Source organism: Trachurus trachurus, assembly GCF_905171665.1.
Source record: "Trachurus trachurus genome assembly, chromosome: 21".
Classification (NCBI taxonomy): Eukaryota; Metazoa; Chordata; class Actinopteri; order Carangiformes; family Carangidae; genus Trachurus; species Trachurus trachurus.
The window spans coordinates 22,585,125-22,603,818 of record NC_139899.1 but is presented as its reverse complement, the minus strand read 5'-3'; the positions used below and the strand labels follow the sequence as shown (position 1 = coordinate 22,603,818).

Sequence of the window (18,694 nt, the reverse complement as noted above, 5' to 3'; positions counted from 1 at the left end):
GTTTCTTTATTTTCAGTTGCCAAGGTATCAAAGTATTGTTTTCCTAGACTGACGGCTCTGAGGTCAGGGTTCGGTCGAGGGAGGGAAGTTGTTTTGTTTAGAGAGTTGAAAGATGTAACAAATTATTTTGGACAAATGTTGTACTAAGTTCAAAAATAAATAAAGATATGTGACCCATAAAGATTAATTTGAATTCACACCACAAAACCATTCTTTTGGGGAAAATATTTATATTTAAGACCCAAACAAAAAGAAATTTGATTTATTTTTTTGTTTTAATAAAGTGCGACAGCAATTTCTTTTGGAAAAAAATATTGCAACAAAACCAGATAAGGTAGAAAATATGCATTTTCTTTTCCTTTTACTTTTCTGTCCTGTTTTGGTCCTGCTTTATTATATCGTCAGGTTTGTTCTGTCCTTTGCTTTCTGTTTGTATATTTTTGGTCAGTGTATTGTCAGTTTATAAAGTGTGTACGTCATTGCCTGTTTCCATTAAATAAATAATAATAAAATAATAAAATAAAGATATGCGTGTGTGAGTGTGAACGCGTCTCTACCTGCTGAAACTGTGTGGTTCCAGGAGAGTGTGGGTATAGAGACGTGTCCTCGGGTGGGGAGGAGTCTTGATCATCAGGTGCTTCCTGTTCATCCGGCTCCTGGTAGACGGGAGAAAAGAAGACGACAAATTTATCCCAACAGTCAAAGGAAACAGCAGTGTATTACAGTAGTAGGAAATTGCTTAAATTTATTTTTATTAACAAAAAGCAGTGGGTATGATTTTAAGCTCTGGCATTTCAGTGTGAAACTGCTGCGTGGGAAAAGTCAAATCTCCTACTGTGTTGTTTGTGTTATCAAGTTAATGAGGCTTAAGTGAGATTTGATTACGTGTGTGGGCGGTTTCTACACCTGAGAGTTTCCTCTCAGCTCCAGAGCTGCTGCTGCTGCTGCTAGTTCTTCACAAAGAAACAGACTCCAGTGCTGCCCTATTATGACTGTTAGGTCATATGTGAAGGTGAAATACACAGTCTACTGTGTGTGTGTGTACACTATATGTGCAACACATGAGCAAAGTAAAACATGATAATGTCCATAATAGAATAATTACTGAACCTTTAACGGCTTTAAACACTCTTCTGCTGCTCTATAGTCTGATAAACTAAACATTATCCATTATTTAGCTACAGACTAAATACATAAACGTGATTTTTTTTAAATGAATAAGCTCTCTTTAAAATATTAATGATTTAATTCAAATGAAAAGGTTGTTTTGTCAACTTCTAAATAAAAGCCTGTTAAGTATATCGACTGACAATGGTGTAAAATAAAGAACTAAATCTATCCTAACGAAGATCAGAGTCCTAGTCTGAGTTCAAATACTGTAACTACTGAGTGAATACAGGCTTGGAGGTTTTAAATCAGATGCAGGACGGCTGCTGACTCCACAGTTTGACTTGAGGAGGAAACGTTAGACTGAGATGGACGACCGTCATGGTCGGAGCTGTTGTTTTGGCAGCTAAGTGTGACTGGGCAGCAGAACAGCTGGAGAACAAAGATCTGTTCACCCTGCGCAGCTGCATTAACATGATTCCTCACGCTGGCTGCTGGTGAGATGTGAGACACTACACTGTCAAACTATAGTGCAATGTGTGTGTACAGTTTCACTTGTAAACATACTATAACATGGAAAACATAGAAAAACAATGACATCCTTTACATTTGGTGAATAAAAACTGTCTATAAATGTTTCTAATGGTTCATATAAACACATTTATCATTTTCTCCTGTATTTTTTTTTAATATTAGATGGAGCAAAGTCAACAAAATGTGTCATGTTGTCCTGGCAGTTTTACTCAATGTTCCTCGATGCCTCTAACACTAAAGACTGGCCAAGCTACAGGAAACTCTAACATGATGCAGTAGAAACCCTGATCCACTGTTCACTGCGTCTCTGGTAAATTCTTTAATTCAATTTTGTTTCATTTCCTTCCTTGATGTTGTGGTGCCTGGAATACTGACCTTCCCTGGGCTTCCCTGAGTACACTTGAGCTGTGTGTGGAATATTACAGGAGAAGTGTGTCATTGGACTGGATTTGTCAACATAGAAATACAAGTAAGTTATTTTAGAGCAAAGAAAATATTGATATATTTGTATGCATTGTGAACTGCAGCCATGAATCAATACAAAAAAACATATTCAGCATGGTAAACACATCATGGCTGTAGCTTTGAATGGAGCTGGTTTAACATTTAATGACTTGTGGGAGACTCTAAATTAATCTGGTTCAATCATCAATCTATTAAAACATCTGGGGTTTTATTTTTGTCTATACATTTTTTTGTCAATAATATCATCAAATGTCAGAAGAAAGCCACAGCTAAAGGAAAAGAAGAAACATTAAAATCACTTCCTTTCTTAAAAATTGTTGGTTACATTAAAGGGATAGTTCAACATTTTTGGCAAATTGGCCCATTGCCATAATCCCTATGGTTCGTTACCTTTAATTGTCGGTGCAAGCTATTTTTAGAACGGCGGAGCAGAGCCGCGAGCTGCTCAGAGTTACGCTACGGAGGCTAATGGGATTTCTTGGTTTCCCTCATCAAACTCATCAAACACACAATCCAACAACTCCAAAACGCTCTGGTGGACAAGTTGTGACCTGCACATTCACCACGCTATGAGATAATAACAGAACGTTACGAGACGGAGTTGTTTTAGAGGCAAATGCAGAGACTGCTTGCTGAAAAACTGGCCCCGACAGGAACGTGCATCAGCGTTTTTGCATGAATTTACCTCAAAAACAACCTTGTCTTTTAACGTTCTGTTATTATCTCATAGCGTGGTGAATGTGCGAACACAACTTGTCCACCAGAGCGGTTTGGAGTTGTTGGATTGTGTATTTGATGAGGGAAACCAAGAAATCCCATTAACCTCCATAGCGTAGCTCTGAGCAGCTCGCGGCTCTGCTCCGCCGTTCTAAAAATAGCTTGCACCGGCAATTTAAGGTAACAAAACTACTCCTAAAACTATAGGGATTATGGCAACGGGCCAATTTGCCAAAATGTTGTCAACAGTTTGTTGAAGTGATGCGAGTACACATCAGATTCAGGTAGTTAAAGCTCCTCTGGCTCAATCATTCAGTATTTCTATGGGATTTTTCTGTTACTTTCACCACAGTTCATCATTGTGAACATGTTCCCATGACTACCTTTGTCATGAAGGCCATTTCCAATATTGATGTGGCTTAGTTCACAGAAAGACCCCGTCCATACTGATGCTTGACTTTATCAGAAAAGACTGTTTCTAACTCAAAAAAGGGACGTTTCAGATGCTGCTATAGCGTGGCTCTCTAAATACACAGTAGCTGTAAACTATAACATAACGTTCACTGGAAATCAGGCAGTGTGTATGTGTGTGTGTGTGTGTAAAGGGAATAATTTCAAAGCCATTACCTCTTCAGGACAGAGCTCACAGGCCTTGGCCAGGGTCATACGTGCACTGTGCGAACGCTCCAGGAAATATCCGTTGGAGGTCTCGTTGCTCTGAACCGGTGGGGACCAGTTGTTGTAGGTGTACTGGGGGTTCCCCGTGTACGGCCTTCGCTCCAGCTCGTCCCCTAACCACTCCACCGCCCACGTCCACTTTCGCTTCAGGTCACCGTTACTCTGCGTGAAGAACATGTTGGTTAGCAGAGTAGTTTATGTTCTTTGTCATTAAACTTTTTATTTAAAGAAAGGTTTAGGTTACACATGTTGCTATTAACTTTGTATACACTTCATTAAGTCTTATCATCCAAGCAGATGATGATGAAAAATAGATAAATAAGTTTAAAAAACACTGCCTGGCGGGTCATGGGAATAACGTCGCCGGATCGCTAGTTGGCATCGTTTATGGTTGGAACTACGACGGTATCTGATTGTCTTCGAAGCTCCGACTTTCATTTTTGATTAATGAAAAGATTCTTGGCAAATGTTTTCGCTTTCGTCCGTCTTGCTCCGGTCCAAGAATTTCACCAGGCTCATGGGAAATGTAGTGTGAAAACACTTCGCCTTCCAATAGTCCTCGTGGTCACTATAATTAATTAATAAAAAAAACAAACAGAAAGAGAGAAAAAGGAACTTCTACAGGAGCCGTCCTCTCACTCGGCCCAGCAGTCATTGTTTTTCCGGCAGCCTAGACGCTTTCTAATAAAGCTGGGTTTTTAATTGCCGTTTCGATCTCATATTTATTTATTAATTTATATTTTTTTTTCTACTACTACTACTACTACTACTACTACTACTACTACTACTACTACTACTACTACTACTACTACTACTACTGCTACTACAAAGAATAAGTCTTTTACCGACTTATTCTTTGTTTTTTTGGGCGTGAAGACACTTTTTTAATAACGCTGTTTGACGAGTTTGACCAATCAGCTCTCAAGCTCTCAGTTCTCTAAATCTCAAGCCCCACCTGGGAGTTTTTCGGGGCCGATCTGAGCACCTACCCCCGGGCAGGGACTCCTTTCGGCCCCGTAAAAGTTCCTGTAAATCGCCCTTCAGGGGCGGTTCCTGCAGTGGAGACACGCACCAACGGCCCCGGCCCCGTAAAATTACCCCGAAGCGCCCACACTCTCTCCTATCACAGAACTCCTATACAGGTATACTTGTATCTGAGCTGGTAGGCAACTTAAGGATCCAAAAAATAAGAATTGATAATGATAACTAGAGAAATAAAAACAGAATAAATAAAATAGATAAATATACAGCAGTAAATACAAATAGACAGCAGTTTCTGTTTCTAAGCGCTCAGAAACTAGCTCACGGAAACTGAGTATAGAAAAAACAAATAATCCCAATTACAGAGAGAGAAAGCTCTTCACAAAGGAAATGTATCCGGGTCTGACTGCAGCTAGGATACGGTGTGTTTGCACACTTAACGTTTTCAACTCATAAATGAAAAAACAGATTTCGTGGCAGTTCGTCCACTGGCGAGTCCTGTACCTGTAGGATCTGATAGGCCACAGAGCAGTTGCTGAACAAGGCCACCATGCACTTGATGCACTGGTAGGCCCGTTTCTGGTAGTGGTTCTTAGATCGCTGGATGGTGTCAAAAAGCCCGTCTCTGTCATCTGGGATTCCCTTCAGCACGTTGTGGATCCTACACGACCAAAACACAAAAACAAACACACAAACAAACACACAAAAAAAGGACAAAAGGAGAAAGAAATTAAACTTTGAACACGGTGAAAACAAGGCAGCACTCGTTGTAAACTGTGACCCGTCAGTCTGACCTGTGCGTCTGCCACGAGTCCTCGATGAGCAGGATCTGTAGCAGCAAGTCCAGGTAAGGCCTCAGCTCGTAGGTGTAGGAGTACGCCACCTGCAGACAGACACGTGTATCAATGAATGTAAGACTCTTTGGGGAACATGCAGCTGGCACTACCAACAGATAAATTGACATCCTGTTCGTCAATAAAAGAGGCTGGTTGGGTCTTTACCTGCCAGAGCAGCTCACTGAGCACAGTGGAGGAGAACTGGGGGTTCTCCCAGCAGCTGAAGCGAAGCAGCTTCACCGTCTCCTCCGAGTTGCTGCAGTCCTCGATGATCTTCTTGACGTAGCTGGTTCTCACAAACAGGATCTCTGCCACCAGCTGCTGCACCGGCATCACTGGGGCCGTCAGGTTGGTGTCCCCGTACGGGTTGGGAAGTGGAGGGTTACCTGGAGACGGTGGAGGAGGAGAAGAAGAAGTTTAGACAAACCCTGATAGAAGATTGTGAAGATGCGTTACATTTTCCTTTCTTTCTTTCTTCATCTGTGAAAAGCCCTCAGCTCCAAGTCCTGTGAACACAACACAGAGACTCAGAGTGGCTGGTTTTTTGTCAGTCACTTGATCCTGAGCAAGGATGAAAATCGTCATGGGGCTCCAACTTCCAAAGACCACTAGTTATCACTCAGTACGTTTACATGACAGTAGAAAAAAACAAATTACGACCTTAATCCGACTATAACTGGACAACAGAAGTGCATGTAAACACATTAGTCCGACTAATACCGGACCCAGATAATGAGATTGGAAACCAGTTTTCTTCTGCATGTATAGCTACGTTAGCCTGACAAGCCTATCATTAACATGTATAGTCTGGCAACGACCGGTAGACCTCGGGAGCGGGATGAAGGCTGTCTTTCAAACTGCCTCTGCACGCAATAGGGTAGCGCTACGACTAATCAGAGCAAAGAGCAGGATGACGTTGCCTGACAAGCCAATTAAAATGTATGTCATCATCGCATTAAGCCCGCCCAACGACTCTCTAAACAGATAGAGCGCTGTGATTGGTCAACACAAACGGTGTTCGAGACTCAAAAAGTTCCTATGGCTCGTTTCTAGACCCACCTACAGAGCAAATATATTTGCTGCCGCTAGAGTGCGTCTAGATTTCTAGGCTATAGCTACGTCTTAATCTGACTGAAAGTGGACAATGCATGTACACATTTCACAACAGTAGAGACGGCGCAAAGTGAAGTAGAGAAGCCGGCCAAAACTAGCCTGTGCTGATGTGTCAGCCCCAATTGAGTGGATTTTACACAGTGCAAACCAGCAAAATGATGTGCATGGCAACTTTGGAACAACAGCATGCAACAGTTGTATCGGTTTAGTTGCTGAATCGGAACAAAGCAGGTGTGAATACTAGGTGACAGAAAAGTGGACATGAGAGTAGTCCGTATTAACTCACTGAAAACGACGCATTTCGCCACCTATGTTGAGGACTCGACTCAGCTGTGCATGTAAACGTACCGACTACTTCACATCAGATGAGCTCATTCGCTCAAATACACTCACCATTGATGGATGACTGCATGCGCGAGGAGACGTCGCAGCAGCGGACCAGCTGGGAGACGACAGTGTAGAGCTTCCCCAGCTCGGCATACTGGTACTTAATGGGAGGGCCGGGACCTTCGTCCAGAGCAACCAACATGAAAGTGGCAGGGACATTCAGCTTGAGCAGCTGTGTCTTTTCTGCCAAGCCTGAGGGGGTGAGAACAAAGAAAGAAAGAAAGAATTAATTATATTAATCACATCTTGCATAAATTTCCTCTTGTACAATTCAGAGAGGGACAGATGCACGTGACAGGCGGGTGATGACTCTGTGCTCCTTACCCAGATTGGCGTACATGACAAAGAGGTTGAAGTACTGCTGCAGGTGACGGCCGTGTTCAGAAACCTCTCTTCTGAGCAGATTGAGAACAGCTCTCAACAGGTGGTCACTTAGACTGAGGTTATCACAGCCCTGATGTACAAACACAGGAAAAAACAGAACAAAAACAGTTAATTACAATCACTGCCTCGTGGTTGTTTGAGGCCGAAATGCACCAACACCTCTGACTACCAAACTCTTACCAGTTCATCTTTGTGTTCAAGTGAATCTTTGTGCCAAATTTGAAGAGCCACACTCAAGTTGTTATGACAGTTTGTTGTTACATTAGATATGTAGGTCATCAGGCCAAAATAGTTTTGTTTTTTTTAAGTTGCCAGGCCCTTGACCTTCAACCTTTAGCCACCAAAATCTAATCAGGTCGCCCAGATGTTCCATCAAAGTACTAATGAGATATTGGGCTCAACAATATGAGTACATAGGTTTTGATCCTCCTCTGTGGTTTTTCCTTTCATTTTTTTTCCTTTGTTTTGTTTTTTATTTATACCTCTGACGGTTTCATGAGCCAGAAAGCACTGGACTACTTTGGTTATTGTATATGTCCTCATAAAGCCTCTGTCTTTCTTTTTATTACAATGTCAGGTGCTGTATACCAATTTTCTATGTAGATTTTTTCAATTTTTTGGAAAAAAGATTAAAAAGTTAAAATAAAATATATAAAAAAAAAAAACAATATGAGTTCATACATATACACATACAGCTATTAAGATGGAAAACAATATGCCTCTGGCTACACAGAGGCATAAAAACCATAGCGGGGTTAGATCGATGAAAAGTACAGCATCAAAAACCTCTCAGGGTGACGACCTACGATACAAAACGTCTGCCAGGAAATCTGTGTTTTAAAAACAGCTTCAACTATTTCCCATGAAGTCCTGATAAAAAGACATTTTCCACACACACACACAGATCAGCTGGCACCGACCTGAGCAGAGGGTCCAGGCGAGGCGGTGGGGGAGGGGCAGGGGCCGTCTTGCAGGGAGAAGTGAGCGATGAAGACGATGAGCTTGGCAAACGCACCACGGACCTCAGCGCTCGGGCACTCGAGCAGGTACTCAGAGAACCGGTTGGGGTAAGCAAACAGGACGTTGTGTGCAAACCAATAGCGTACATTCTTACTGTGTCTCAGCAGGATGCAGAGGGCGTCATACCTGCAGGGGAGGACGGGGAGAAATGGTGTCAAACGGACAAATATGATTAGAGAGAGAGAGAGAAAACCCCCATAACACAGGCTGGGTTTCCATCACAGGTTTTCACGAAATAAAAGCAATAGTACAATTGCTATTTGCAGGTGTTTCCATTGAAAGGTAATTCTCGTAAAGCCTAAAGGTCTCACGACTGTAACAAAAGGAACTATTCTTTTGTTATTCACAAGGGCATGTTATTGTGTGATAGCACCCGAGTTATCAGACTGAGTTGAATGATTGTACCTCAAATGCCTCCGTTTTATTAAAATAACCCGGTTGGGTGAGTGTGTTTTCTTCTTGTGAATGAAAAACAGACATTTAACAGTGACATCCCATACTTTTCATAAAATCACAGCCCGTGAGACTCGCTTGTAAGGAAGATGGACGTTCAAAACATTTTACGTTTAGTGATTTAGCAACTGTGGTGACGTGACAGGCGACTCAAAACAGACGATAAAGAGGGAGGAGGAAGGGAAATGGAAAAAATTACCAATGGGATCATCATCATCTTATCAGACCCAGAGTGACGTGTAAATGCGAAAAAAGTGTTTCTATTACACTTTGATATCGACACGTCTGAAAAAACACCAACTCATGAGAGCGTAAAGATGTTTTGACAACATTTGAGAGGTTTTTACCAGTTTTCTATTGCAATATTTATGTTTTATGCATTTCTAGGGGTAATGGAAACACCACTATTGATGCAGCACAGCCCCAGCGGAAGCTTACCAGTCACTGGCAGGACCCCGGACTACTTTCTTGGTGTGAAAACCTGTGCTGAAGAGGAACCTAGCAGCCAGCTGAGCACTTATCATAGCAATCTCCTCTGCCTCTGGCAGAAGATGGTCTTGTCCTGATAAACAGAGAGAGAGAGCAATGATTAACATGTGAAAGCCTTCCAGGTCATTTGGATCGATTTTTCTTTCAGTGCATTAACATTAGCTGTCGACAGTTTATGAAGCTGCAGCCAGAGATCAAGAGCACAAAGCAAAAACACTCATCTGTGAATATAAAGAGGACACGCCACGACATAGAGAAGTTTACACTGTGTCTGCATGTAGCAGGGCAGTGACACAGTTTCCTTTGTTTTGGCTCTGCACCCCGACACACTGGATTTGGAATGAAGTGATCACTATGAGCTCATAGAGCAGACTTTCTGCTTTATCTTCCTGTTTTATTTTCATTTGTCAAATGCAATTGTGTCATCCAATTAGAGGGCTCCAAATAAAATCAGTTAAGATTTCTGTATGTAAACAAACTAAAGCTGAAAGTCAATTCCAGTTTGCCAGAGTAGAGTCAACACAATGAAAATGTGATTGTTCAGCCTGTGCTAATATACACTGGATTATCAATAGCGATGTAAAAGATACAGAATGTCAGAAAATCACATTCTCATTCATTCTTATTCAATCCATTTGTTTATCGTTGTTTTATTTTTTCTAAAAGCCCAAAACTTTTAGAAAAAAGAGAAAATGTAAACTATGACAGAACAACTGAGAATCAGTCAGCTCAGGATGCAAAACGGCAGCTTTGAGGCCTCAGAGCAAAAGCTGCAAAACAACGTGTCAACGTGTCTGGGTAAAGCCGGTCAATGCTGTATCGAGTCACACGTCCACACGAACACACTGGGTCAGCGTGTTGGGTCACTAGGTGGATCGGCCCAAACCGGAACAATTGGTTTGTTAAATAAATAAATAAATAAATAAATAAATAAATAGTGTCGCTGCTGCTGCTGGGGAAAATGTTTGAAAGTGAAATACTGTCTGTGTACAGAGTAAGAAACTACAGAAGCCCTAAAGGGTCATGCATACATATAAATTATCTTGTTATCTTGGGAAAACAGAGGTGATAAAATGTATTTGTGAAATATAATGAAAGCCTAGTTCTCTGTTTGTTTGTGTTTTGTGCAAGGAATGAATTCATGTTACAACAGCTGTTTGTCAGCTCACTTGATGGCTCGCTAGTGAGAGAACTAGGCTTAACATTACCTACATCGGGTGTTCAAGGAGACCTTGTTCAGGCCTATCACGTTTCTTTCATTATCTCTCAAATTAATTATCTCATTATCTCGGGAATGGAGGAAAAATATCTTATCATCATGACAAAACGGAGGAAAATTATCGCGGTATCACGGGACAACTGAGGAAATAAAATGTATGCATGTATGACCCTTTAGGGGTTTCCATAAGAAACCTACTGAGACTTTGTATTTTTGATTTTCTGAATCATTCAGTCTCAATCGAGCATCTTCTGTGCTTAACGACTGCTCTAAAAAGTGAATTTTCCTGTGAACCATCACTGGGCTCTGGTTGCATTAATAATGCATTGGTGCTTTTAACCGTCCAAATGCAGAGGCAGTGCAGTTCTTGGCAGCCAATTGCTAAATGCTATTGACCAGCTCTTTCCACAGTGACGCTGTGTTTTAGCATCACTGTGAAATGTAATTTTACGAGACAAGGGGAGCCATACATTTTGCGGTAAAGCTACAACAGCAGGCTCTGTAACGTTAAGACAGAGAGAGGGTTTGAAATCCACAGTGGACACAACACAATGAGGAATTCATCATCATCATCATCATCAGTGCTGGGAATGATCAAAGAAGCCCTGAGGGGATATTGGATGTGCAGCGTCACAGCTGGAGAGTGACGTCATGCTCAGCAGCTATGACGCATCACATTCGGTTGCTCTCACGATCACACACGCCAAGGTTCAACAACTCTAACTACGGTGTTTCAACCACTGTTTATCAGGGGTGTTGTTAATTTGTGATGTAATATGACACACAGACACACTACTTGTTTGTTTAATGGTCTGTCTATCACATTCATGGTGCAGGTGGTAAATGCTCCCCAAAAATGTATTAAAGTGGAACGTTTCCATCTTTTCAAGATCTTAGTCAGTCCTGAAGAAAATATGAGAAGATCAAAACATTGATTTTTGGGGAGCATTTACCAGTGTGCGAACATTTTTTCCTCTTTCCCTTACTTTGCTTTTTGTTGTGCACCTGGACTCACACACTGGACGTGTTTGCACTATTCACACAGGTATTGTTTTCACCTCATGAGTCTGTGGTTAGGTGTGCATATTCTAAGATACCTGCTGTCACACTAACTTTAACTACTTTATTTATCTACATACTTTACAGGTGGGTAGTTGAGATCAAATTAAAAGCTGAGAGTGAGGATGAGTGTGGTCGAATCTATGAGAAATGAGTGGTTATTAAATAATGTAGTGGGAGCTACTGTCAACATGCTGACAGATGTGTGATGCAGTCAGAAGATTGCATCTGGTTTCCGCTTACTTCAGCTTTCTCAGCATTAATTTATCTCTGTGCCTCTTTAGCTGCCATTTTGGCCTGGTCAGGTCTTCTTCACCCATGTGCCTTACTTACCTGGTTCAATAAGTAAACGCAGCTACAACCCAAATAGCTGACCTACCTAGATCCATTTCTCTATGTTTGATCATAAAACAATAAAAACAGGATCCACAGAAGTAGCTCTGCATTCAATTAACTGCAACTCATGTTGTCATGTGGTGCCCTCAGATTTGTTAATGTATATTTTTGATGACCTATTAATACGCTTTTAATGTGAGTGAGTGAGCGTTTAGCACAAATAATAATTTCTAGAGCTTTTGTAACGCGTTGTGCTGTTAAATCATGTTAAACCATGTTTGTTTCTACGATGTATAAAACGTTCTTGTAGCATTTCTCCTTCACATCGTCTTGGATCCTATGTTGCATCTTTATAACTTTGACACGTGAAAAATAAACAAAAAAAACCCCACTTAGCAGCAGCATACACACAAAAAAAGGATGCGTACCTGGAGGAGGGTTTAAATAGACACTGTTACAGGTCAGAAGTTTCTTAATGAACTGGAAATATTCCAGGCTGTATTGCATTCGGTTGTGCATGAATTGGACGTTCTGCTTGCGGACGCTGCACTCGATGACACCAGGCATCTTGACCTGATGCGGCTTGGTGGAGGAGATGGTCAGCTCCGAGATGTATTTGACAAGCTCGCTGTCCTTGTCCAGTGAGTCCATACGCTCATAGAATAGGATGTAGGCGTTCCACCAGCGCTTCTGCCTCCGGTACGACATCCTTTTCATCATATGATCGAACACCTCGCCCATGTACTCCCCTCCAAAGCACTGGTTCTTCATCTCCTCCTCATCGTCCATCTTGCACTCAGTCACATCGCCATCGTCAAACTTATACCAGCGGTTCTTCTCTCCGTCGCCGCCGTTCCTCTGGATTATGTACGAGTAGTAATGTCCGCCGCTGGCCTGGCCTGAGTGGACCAGCACTCCCACCAGACGATACTTGGAGCTGCCCGGCGGTGTCGGTTCAGAGGGCTCGTTCTGCTGGATCACCTGGTTCTCCGGGTTGACGTCATCGCCCTCCAACTTGGCCACGCCGGCCACCGTGTACGGCTCCATGTCCAGCTCCCTGGGGAACTCGAAGTAGTCGTTGAACTTGATGGCACACTCCCTCTCCCAGTCGTAGTCGAAGCGTTTCAGCTGGATGGCCAGCACCGGCGGCAGCTTCTTAATCAGCAGGCGCTTCACTGTGTCCACCTGACGAGGGAAGAGCAGCAAACATTGAGATTAGCTCCTTCGTTAATGAGGGTGAGAAAACAGATCATTAAAACGAGCCTCCTCCTATTTTCCCTCATGGCTCGTTCGGGAGCTGCCAGATGAACTCCGTCCTCACCTTCTTATTACACTTCTCACAGTGGTAGGCGTTGGCTCCCTCCAGCAGGTCTCCTTTAACGTACTGCTCCATGGAGTCCAACAGGTTCTGGTGGTTTCTAATGTCTACGTTGAGCGTTGTGAACGACTCCTCACACTCATACCTGACAGCACACAAATAATCATTATTAGGCAAGAAGAAATCGAACCACAGATCATTTCAAGTGACTGAACACAAGAGGAAAGATTAGGGCTGCCCCCCCGACTAAAGATTTTCTTTGATCCTTGGGCGATTAGTCGACTAAAAGTCACAGATAACAGTGTTTCCCATTAATTAATTTGACTATGGCGGCCCGCCACAAACCATGTTTCCATCCACTTGGCAATCTAATTATCTAAATATCGATAAAAATATAAATGCAAATAATGCCGCTTCAAGTTCGTTTCCATCTGAGTCCTTTAAATCGAATAAAAAGATATGCGTAATGACGGCACGTGCTGTTTTGCGATCATATTGGTGTGTTGAATTATTTTCTTGCAATTTAAGGCGTTTCAATTCTTTTTAAAATTGTATTTCCAATTTGATATTGCTTAATGCGAATAAAAACGTGTGGATGGAAACATGGATATAGTCTCGTTTGGGCCCGCCATAGTCTAGCACAGAAAGAAACATTATTATTGCGGTGTTTAACAGCGTTTCACCATCTCTCATCTCCGAGAGTCCTGCCATAGTCTCACACATCACACAGCTTATGAACTTGATTAATAGTTAACTGTCTCACAAACGCGAAATCACAGGGACCTGTTGTGTAAAAAAAAAAAAAACTGACAGTGACTGAGTGTCTCGACTTCTTGTATCTGGCCCTTTAAATTAAAAGCCCTCTAGCCTTTCATACACAGTTCTGTCATACAGATTCTGACTTAATTTTGACAAGACAAACCGATGAAATTTGGTCGACTTTTTTGGGGGCAGCCGTAGGAAAGACTGGACTCACCTGTGGGGGCAACCCTGACAGATCTTCTGGTCAGCAAAGGACCCTCCCAGCACTTTGCTGAGCATGGCAGGATGGCCCAGGGCTTTCAGGGCCTCGTCCAGACTGTCCACCAAAGAGTTGAAAAACTCCAGCGCGTCATGCTGCTCCCTCAAATTCACTGGTTCACCCCATAACCTGTAAAGTAAGGGGAACCATAAGGTCATCTTCAAATGTGAAACAATTTACAACCAGCGGCCATTTAAAATGACTGAATCATTAAAGTACCTGAACTGTTTCCAGAATCCCCTAGGGACGTAGTACTGCAGTCTGGATGCAGCCAGGTGGCCAAAGATGACCTGTAGGTGACGCAGCACCCCGATGTTGTACTCTTTCCTGTCCTCTGACTTACTGGAGGGCTTATCGTCAAACTGATGGTGGTAGCTGAACACCTCATCCCGAGGATCCACGTTACTCTGTGGAGACAGAAAACACGCAGGACGCTTACATGACAGTTGGAAAAAATACAATTATGGCCTTAATCCGAGTATAACTGGAATAAATTAAGTGCAAGTAAACGCGTGAGTTTTAAAAATCTGTTTTATTTGATAGTTGTATTTCGTGGTTGTTGTTTTCTTTTGTGTCCGTCGGTCTGTATGAGATGCTGCTGCTGTGACACTACAATTTCCTTTATGGATTTATAAAGTATCTCTGACTGACTCTTGACTCTTGATCTTGAAATTGGAAACCAGACAATTGGCGATTGTAAACCGGTTTTCGTCTGCATGTATACGCCTTAATCGGAGTTAAACTGGACAATGCATGTGCGCATGCTTCACAACAGCAGAGACAGCAGAGAATGTAGCATAGAAGCCTGAACCGCCTGGGCTGATTTCACCTGAGGAGGAGGACACCGTCAATTATTCGATTTTCCCTGTTGCATGTAAACTGGGACAAGGACAGAACTCCAACAAGACGCTCAACTCGACTTGGCTGTGCATGTAAACGCACCGACGGATGGAATATAAACTCTCACGGTACCTCGTTCTCCTGCTTCTCGTCCCCTGACATGTCGTCGTCCACATCGGTGCCGGTGCCCTCGATGGCCAGGATGCCGTTGCGGATGGGAGGGATCATGTACAGCTGTTGAATGACTGAGTTCATATAACAGGTGGCTCCGGCGTTCTTCAGGCCAACAAAACCTTTGTTGGGCCGCGGTCCGACCGGAGGCAGGTACTCCCACTCCGTCAGTGTTTCACAACCTGGTAGAGAGGCAAGGAAAAAGAATTAATCCAAGCGTATTGTAATTTACAAATCATCAGTGAAAGTGCTGCACTGGGTTCCCGCCTACCTAAGTAGTACATGTCTGTCAGAGTGTCAACTATCTGCTTGAGGTTGCGGACACAGCCGACAGCCAGCGCCACCAGGAGCTCGAAGCCGGCGTTGATGGAGGCGGGGGTGCTGCACACTGGGATGGCCTGCTCTGTGGGGAACTCCCCACTCTTCATGTACTGCAGGTAAACATTAGATGCTGGGAAGATGAAGTCATCAATCAGCTCCTAAAGAAGAAGAAGAAAAGGAGAGAGACGGGTTCTTAGTCATGTTATAAGAAGAAGAAGAGGAATTTTTCATTTTCTATATTGACCATTTAATTTACCTTTATGAGATTCGCTCCTCCCTTCTCACAGCCGATGTAATATTTCTTCTCTGGTGTCTGGAAGGCTAAAAGTTCTTTGGTGACCCCCAGGTGGCCCTCCAGGATCGTCTCCTCCACACCGGTCTCCCCGGTCCTCTTAACCTCATCCTGCAAAATAATATCATTAAGTGTTTCAACCGATTAAAATTGTGTTTTGTTACAACATACGTTCTTGTTTCTTGCTTTTAACTGTATGTTGAATGTATCCAATTTTTACTATTCTGAGTTTTATGTTGTTATTTTTCCCGTTTCCAATTCTTACTGTTAGATGTTTTGTTTTCATGTAAAGCACACTGAGTTGCCCCTTGGTATGAAATGTGCTATATAAATAAAGCTGCCTTGCCTAAGATTAAAAACAAATAATGGGCATACAGTATATCAATAGGCTTTTTAAAAAATGTTTTACCCTTATCCTCTTCAGCCAGTCGATCTCGTTGTTGAGCAGCACCTCAGCATTTGGCAGGTTGATGTTGCTGTTATAGGCATAGTTCAGCAGATGTCTGAGCAAAGTGAAATAGTCCCCAGCGTGTTTGGCTCGCTCCTTGGCTGTACTCTGGGAACACAGACATGGACAGTTTGACATTAGTGAACTTGTAAGCAGTTAACTGTCACTACGACACCGAAAAAAGAGAAATGATTGAAAAACACAAAGCAAAAAAACAGCCACTCACCCCTAACACAGTGAAGAGGAGGGTGATAAAGAAGAGGAGGGGTCGATGGCCCATACAGCACCGAGTCGCCATCAGGAAAAACTGCTCCTGGGCCATCTGACGAACAGATCTGTCCAAGACACAACAACAACAACAACAACGACGTCAGCCTCGTTAAATCGAGTCCAAACTGTAAAAAGGCTGTAGTTGACGGCGAGGTTGTTTCTCTTTTTCAGTCGGCTCACTCATGTTTCAGCATAAACGAGCTGACAGACTCACTTGCTATGGCAGTGCAGCAGCAAGTCGATGATGAAGGTCTGCCAAGCCTTCTCCTTACTGAGTGTGTCCAGAGCCGTGGGCATGAGGGCAAAGCACAGTGTCATCACTTCCAGGGCCTCGCAGCACACCTGCTCATCTTCACCATCTGGCTCCTTCGCTGCATTTGTCTAATGAGAAACAGAAAGATTTTAAAAGATATCATGAAAAATGGATACTGCTTTGCTTTTTATATTAGTGCCCTTTTAAAAAAAATTAGCTTTTACTGCCCTGCCTCTTAGGTCATACAACAGTCTGTGTATCTATTAATGCCTGCTGACTGTGCAGCAGAGACTCTAACCACTGTGGAAGTCAACCACCACTCTAATGTGCTCTTGTGATGTTTTCTAAAATATTTGGACGACATTTAATCCCAACTCTCAAGAAAACAGAACCATCCAAACATAACTCAACATTTATTTACCTTCTCATAAATCTTGCTGATTTCTTCATTGGAACTGAAGACGAGCTGCACCGTACCGCAGCCTGATGCCCACACTATTTTCTGTACCGCTCGGATCACACAAATGTCTGGGATGTACTTTGATGCCTGGAAGAAATTCTGGTGAAAATAGTATCTATTATTACAAACAGTAACACGCAACAAAAATAGATTTTCTTGCTCTCATACACTTTGAGAATCTCAATGCATCTTTTCGGCACCGTATATATTGTTGGTGTGTAACAATGGGACGATTCTGAGTGGATGCAGTTATGTCACATAATCGATTTTTAAATTCAAATCATTCATTCAAGTTTGATGGTGTTGTTCACATACAGAAACCGTGATTTATTTTTATTTTATTTTAAAGCATAATGCCAAGATTTATGTTTTGTTTTTGAGAAATGAACAAGTGCACTTTTAAGTAGGCTCGGCCTTTTCTTTTTCTTTGCGTGTTCAGACTCAAAGGAAGCTGTTGTACTGTGGAAATGCATTTGAATTATATTTTCTATTTTATTTAATATGTAAATAAAAAGTTATGGCTTTTTCATTAATTAACATAAATAGTCTAATAAATATGTGTGGCAACATAGAAAATTGAGGATGTGATGCATGGAAATGCATTGAGATGTATCGTATAATCGAATTGAACCGAATTGTAGACTGGTGAATCGTAATCAAATTGAATTGTGAGGCCGGTGAAGATGCACACCACTAAACAATATTACATTAAATATCACAATTTCAAGAGAAGACAACTACGGTACCTTTATTTAAACTTTAAACCTAAAATTGGCACTGTATATAAAAAATTAAGTGAATTACCATAAAGTTATTACCAACATAAAGTTCTTTGTTACTTTGTAAGACAGAGAATATGATAATTGGAAAATTACAAATGAATTAAGTTCTCTGTTACCTCATCAGAAATCTGCTGAGCCAGGCGGATGGCTACGTTGCGCAGCATGCACTCTGACGCGGGGTTGGGGATGTTTTGCAGGGCGCTCTGGAGGACCAGAGCCTGGTCATGGGTGGCCTGGTTTATCTGTAGACAATGCAGGGCAGGTGACGGTCGTGTGGAGAAAAATAACAGCATGTCAGTAGAGATATGGCAGCCAACCATTGAGGAAGCAGTTACGCAGGTATGTCTATGTGAGTTATGCGTGTGGCCTAACCGGAGAGACTGGAATATTTCCCTCGGCGTTGGGCTGGCAGGCCTCGGCTACAGCCTTCACGTGTCCAAAGCCCACGGCGGTGAGGAGGAGCTTGGCGATCTTCAGCGCGTTAAGGTAAGCCCCACGCCGCGTCTCCATGTCCGCCGACGGTAGGAAGTTGTTCCTGGTGAGCATGCTCAACACCAGGGGCAGCCCGCCGCTCTTCAAGAAGTTGTACTGGAAGTCGCTCGCGTCCTCACCCAGAGTGGCACTGGCTGGCATCAGCAAAGCATAGACAACCTGGAGCAAGCAGAAGCAGAGTATGAAGCGTTTAATATATGGACAGAGACGGCGCAGAAACAGTGAGACTGGACTCACACAGCAGGGTA

General features: G+C 42.6%; 1 protein-coding gene across 3 annotated transcripts in view; it reads right to left on the bottom strand.

Moving 5' to 3' along the window:
- The window catches only part of usp9 (ubiquitin specific peptidase 9), a 49,447-nt gene that overhangs the window by 3,858 nt on the left and 26,895 nt on the right, over window positions 1-18,694 (bottom strand). For 2 of the 3 annotated variants that reach the window (XM_083996621.1, XM_083996622.1), the window contains exons 24-46: window positions 18,327-18,605; window positions 18,071-18,196; window positions 17,134-17,271; window positions 16,674-16,840; window positions 16,416-16,524; window positions 16,151-16,297; window positions 15,706-15,852; window positions 15,400-15,607; window positions 15,090-15,310; window positions 14,337-14,524; window positions 14,073-14,246; window positions 13,100-13,241; window positions 12,207-12,963; window positions 9,114-9,237; window positions 8,123-8,348; window positions 7,143-7,272; window positions 6,825-7,010; window positions 5,484-5,704; window positions 5,277-5,365; window positions 4,987-5,143; window positions 3,451-3,663; window positions 2,017-2,046; window positions 558-656 (exon numbers count right to left, since the gene is read on the bottom strand). In XM_083996621.1, coding sequence (XP_083852747.1) covers window positions 558-656; window positions 2,017-2,046; window positions 3,451-3,663; window positions 4,987-5,143; window positions 5,277-5,365; window positions 5,484-5,704; window positions 6,825-7,010; window positions 7,143-7,272; window positions 8,123-8,348; window positions 9,114-9,237; window positions 12,207-12,963; window positions 13,100-13,241; window positions 14,073-14,246; window positions 14,337-14,524; window positions 15,090-15,310; window positions 15,400-15,607; window positions 15,706-15,852; window positions 16,151-16,297; window positions 16,416-16,524; window positions 16,674-16,840; window positions 17,134-17,271; window positions 18,071-18,196; window positions 18,327-18,605 — 4,278 coding nt within the window. The remainder of the gene's footprint in view (window positions 1-557; window positions 657-2,016; window positions 2,047-3,450; window positions 3,664-4,986; window positions 5,144-5,276; window positions 5,366-5,483; window positions 5,705-6,824; window positions 7,011-7,142; window positions 7,273-8,122; window positions 8,349-9,113; window positions 9,238-12,206; window positions 12,964-13,099; window positions 13,242-14,072; window positions 14,247-14,336; window positions 14,525-15,089; window positions 15,311-15,399; window positions 15,608-15,705; window positions 15,853-16,150; window positions 16,298-16,415; window positions 16,525-16,673; window positions 16,841-17,133; window positions 17,272-18,070; window positions 18,197-18,326; window positions 18,606-18,694) is intronic. The other variant, XM_083996623.1, reaches the window with a different exon arrangement.